Source organism: Eschscholzia californica, unplaced genomic scaffold (genome assembly GCF_041429995.1).
Source record: "Eschscholzia californica isolate CP2 unplaced genomic scaffold, dmEscCali1.0.p SCAF_1, whole genome shotgun sequence".
Lineage (NCBI taxonomy): Eukaryota > Viridiplantae > Streptophyta > Magnoliopsida > Ranunculales > Papaveraceae > Eschscholzia > Eschscholzia californica.
The window spans coordinates 67,827,275-67,831,584 of NW_028238198.1; the positions used below are offsets into that span (position 1 = coordinate 67,827,275).

Genomic DNA, 4,310 nt, shown 5'->3' on the forward strand with positions numbered 1-4,310 from the left:
ACCCCTTCGCCGGAGTTTCTAGAGAGAGAGAGAGTGAAATTTTTTTTTTTTCTTCATGGTCGCCGGCCGGAAAATTTTCCGGCCGGCGACCAAATCGGAGAAGACAAAGAGGTGAGGTGAGGTGGAGATAGAGTGAGGTGATGTGGAGATAGATTGAGGTGAGGTGGAGTGTTTTTTTTTATTTCCCCTTAAAATTTATTTCTCCGGAAAATCTCTAAAATTCTACATATTCCCTTTAAAATTTCACACCCCGGAAACTATTTAGCTTTCCCCAAAGCGCTGGCCTAAGAAAAAACCTAAAGTATTTACAGATCGAAAAAAAATCTTGTTAGGTACAATATGCATGAAAACGGATTACAACATTAGTGATGAGTATTCTCAGCCGATGTGGGATTATTCTTCAACAATTTTAGTATATCTCTATTAACATGTACGTTTTCATGACGCATATACAAAACTATACTATGTACTTCGATTATACGGAGAAATTGTCCTATTGATCAGAGAGTCCTTGTAAAACCAAGACTGATCCTTTCTCCCCTAAATCAGAAGAAGCGAGCAAATCTCCAATAATACCTAGCTCTACATACTCACTCCATTCGTCGGACAGCCCAGCCATGACATTTGAATCAGTACATTGTCGTCTCCCTACCATCATTAAATCATAATCCCCCGAAATTGAACGAATTACCCTAACTGTTTCCACCCCATCTTTCACTTCTACTTCTTGATAATCCAATCTTTCCATATCCATTGCCTTATCCCTATAATAGTACAGCAGTTCATCGTCGAGTAGTTTTTCTCTTTGAACGTTAGCATTATCAATTCCATCCGCGCTGTTTGAAGAAGCAACAAACCGAGTAACTGTACCATAAATGGACGGATGACGAATCATACTCATAGCATAAGCTAGTGCTTCCCTATCATCAGGACCTCCCAAGAAGAGAACACCAACACGGTATATCGTATAAGTTGTTATTGACGTAGTTAGACAAAGTTGAGCAGAATCAACGAGGATTCCTAATGAGCAAGGAGCAGTATCTAAGAGATTTTGGAGTAAGGATTTCATAGAACGATTTGAAGCTTTCCTACTGGGATCATCACTTCCTCGTTGCTTCGGAAAGGGGAAGATAATAAGGGATACCTTCCTCTCAAGGGAAACCGAACATATGTCTTCGTGCATGGTAACATAAGGACATATTGTCGAATAGGTCTTGAAAGAAACAACGCCATGATTTTGCTGTTCGAAAATTCTAAAAGCGTTAGTAATCCGTTCGCTTTTGTTTGGATTTGAGGAACGTTTTGGATGGGATGGATGAGCTACGAGGATAGGAGAAGCACGGCCAACAAGCTCAACAAGGTGGAGAACGGTAAGGGTAAGAGGGTGGATTTTGGTAGGGGTGGTGGCTTCAAGAAGACGGATAACAGGTGGGACATCATCTTCATTCCGAATGCAGGCAAGTACACGAAAATCCTGCAGTTCTCGTTGAGAGTACGAAAATGATTTTCTTTTGTAGGCCAAGTATCTCGTTGAAGGATCATATAGGTGCCTCGCTACAGGTGTTGTAATTGATACTATCATCAATATCGTGAGAAGATAGACTGTATTTACAGAGGCATCCAAGCTCTGCACAACAACACACACACAGAGTTAGTAAGGATCATAAGTAATAATACACCATACACATAGTTATTAATCCCACATTGGAGAAGGGTGATCTAGTAACCATGAATGTAATATCTAGGTCATCCTTATTCATTATCAATTATATCAATTATCTTTGAGTCAGATGAGCACAAAATTTAACATGGTATCAGAGTTAGGTCCATGCGTGATAGGGGTTCCAAATCCACGCGCGGGACTATTCTCACCCTTATCAGGTTTCCTGTCTCTACTGCAACAATATTCTAATTTATTCATCCCTACCTGGTTCAATTCGATCGAGTAAGCCATTATCTCTAAGAGGTTTAGGGCTTAGGAGTTAATATTTGAAGTTCGGATCCCACATTAGTTGTTGAAGGGGGTGGTGGTCACAAGTATGAGGAAAAGCGTCACCTCCTGAGCTAGTTTTTGGGGGTGAGATTGGTCGAAGACCACAGTCACAACATGAACCTCTTGAGGAAAAAATGAACTGCATGCATGGTTAATAAGTTAGTATAGTTATGTACGTACATTCGAGTCCATCCAAGCATTAACAACAGAAATCTCAACGATGCCTCTCATGTTCATGACAAGTCCAAGCAACCAGGAATCTCGAATGGGCACTCCATAGTACATGCACGGAAAGACTGCTCCGACAATCTTTCCGACGCAACACGCAAGAACCAGAGCCACTTCAGTGATTACAAGGCACAGACCTTCCTGCTGAGTTAAATCAATTCCACCAGACTTCATGCAAGTAATTCCAATAAGAAGAGGCATGAATAAAAGAGTTACGAGATACTCAAGCTTATCAACAATGATTGATCCCAAGGGAGGTCCTTCTGGTATAGCTAACCCTAAAACAAAAGCACCTAGCAAACAAGGTAGGCCCATCATCTGAAAAGTGAACCCACTCAAAAGAACAATTATAAACATACCAAGAAGATAAATCTCCCTTACTTCTTCTCCTTCTGGTGTTCGTTTCACTACCCATACCGCAAGGGGACGAACAACAAATCCAATAAATATCAGAAAGGGTAGGATCGGTATTAATATAGCGTTTGCATCCTCGGTTCGATGCAATATTTGTTTGGCCAAGACAAAGAAGGCGTAACCCATGACTTGACATATATCACTAACCATAGATGAAGCTGAAGCTAAGTGACCGATATCGGAATTAAGTATATTAAGATCGGAAAGATAGATTGAAATGACTGGGAATGAAGTCATACTACTAACAAGGATTATTCTTGTTGTTTGGTGATTAGGGTAATCCCATGTAACCCAATTAGATATAAATCTCAAAGTGAAAAATCCTGATGCAAAAGATGTTAGGAAACAAAAACTACCAATGACAAAAGGCCTTCTTCCTGCTCTACTTATAATAGTTGGATCTGTTTTCACCCCAACTTTGAACAAGTAGAACAATGAGCTGAATTGAGCTAGGGTTTCCAATGTCTCTCTATATTGACCAGGGAAAAATAAATGTCTATATCTACCCTTTTTGAGTAAAGTTAATTGACCACATAATATGCCTCCCTGCATGTCACACATGAAATGACAACCATTAGTAATCTATCATATCATCCCCGGTACGACGTAAAAAGCAGAAAGTTGAAATGATCTATCGTTGGTATCACATTTTGTTATACGTAAAACAATGTCTGTAATTCTTGAATACAATTCTACGTTAAACGAAAAAAACAGAAGGATCGTCCAGATGAAATAAAATGAGGGTGAGAGGGAACTTACTATTAATTGGGAAACGAATAAAGGTTGACCATAACGCTTCAAAAGTAAATGATGAATAAATCGGGGAACAGTGGAAAGTAAAACCAATTGCACAGCGAGGACAGGGAAAGAACCCATTTTTCTTCCCTGAAAGAAAATACCCACTGAAGATATAGTATTTGGCTTTACGCATATTGGATCTCCAAATAATGCTGCCATTCTTATCTCTCTCTATAATTTCTTTCTTCTCTTACCCTCTTCTTCTATGTTTTTCTCTCTCTTCTTCTATGTTTTTCTCTATCTCTTCCTCTGTATATTTCTCTCTCTTCCTCTGTTTTTCTCTCTCCTCTGATTTTTTTTCTTTCTAAAATAGTCTCTCTCTCCTCTCCTGTCCTCCTTTTTATCTGGGTATGCTGTTGTGGTCTATACCACCCCGCTTACCCCTTTGACCACCGCACCATTACGTACACACGACAGATCCGGGTTGGCAAAAAATGAATATGCAATGTGATTATCTAGTGGTAAAATATAGAAGATCATAGATAGAGCTGGCAAAAATATAAAAGAACCCGAAATCCGTCACAGGCACCGGCATACATTAGAGTTTGTGGACACTGGCGACCCAGCGGCAGGTCCAACCTGACAACAATGAGTAACTAGGCCGACCTCGGGTTTTGAGGTGCTACTTTTCATACATCATCCGCCTAGTCAAGTCTATATGTGGTTTAATCTTATAACATCGTAACACATGTTTAGATAACCTTCGTCTATAAATTGCAATGGTCCACCATCTCGAATTTTCGTTAAGCACAACTATCGAATACGTCAAAAGGCACTCCTATTTTAAATAACGCGTGACGTGAAGACTCATCTTTTTGGGTAGTGCCAACAGGGACGGAATCAGGACTAAAAAACTAGAGGGGCCGATGTTAAATAG

At 39.9% G+C, this 4,310-nt stretch overlaps 1 protein-coding gene across 1 annotated transcript; it reads right to left on the reverse strand.

Moving 5' to 3' along the window:
* Nucleotides 1-304: 304 nt before the first annotated feature.
* LOC147568549 (cation/H(+) antiporter 15-like) lies at nucleotides 305-3,859 on the reverse strand. The gene is made up of 3 exons (XM_086654962.1): nucleotides 3,395-3,859; nucleotides 2,174-3,181; nucleotides 305-1,627 (listed from the first exon to the last, which is right to left on the reverse strand). The coding sequence occupies exons 1-3, from the start codon at nucleotides 3,590-3,592 to the stop codon at nucleotides 494-496; spliced, it is 2,340 nt and encodes a 779-aa protein (XP_086511088.1). The 5' UTR covers nucleotides 3,593-3,859; the 3' UTR covers nucleotides 305-493.
* Between the last annotated feature and the right edge of the window lie 451 nt (nucleotides 3,860-4,310).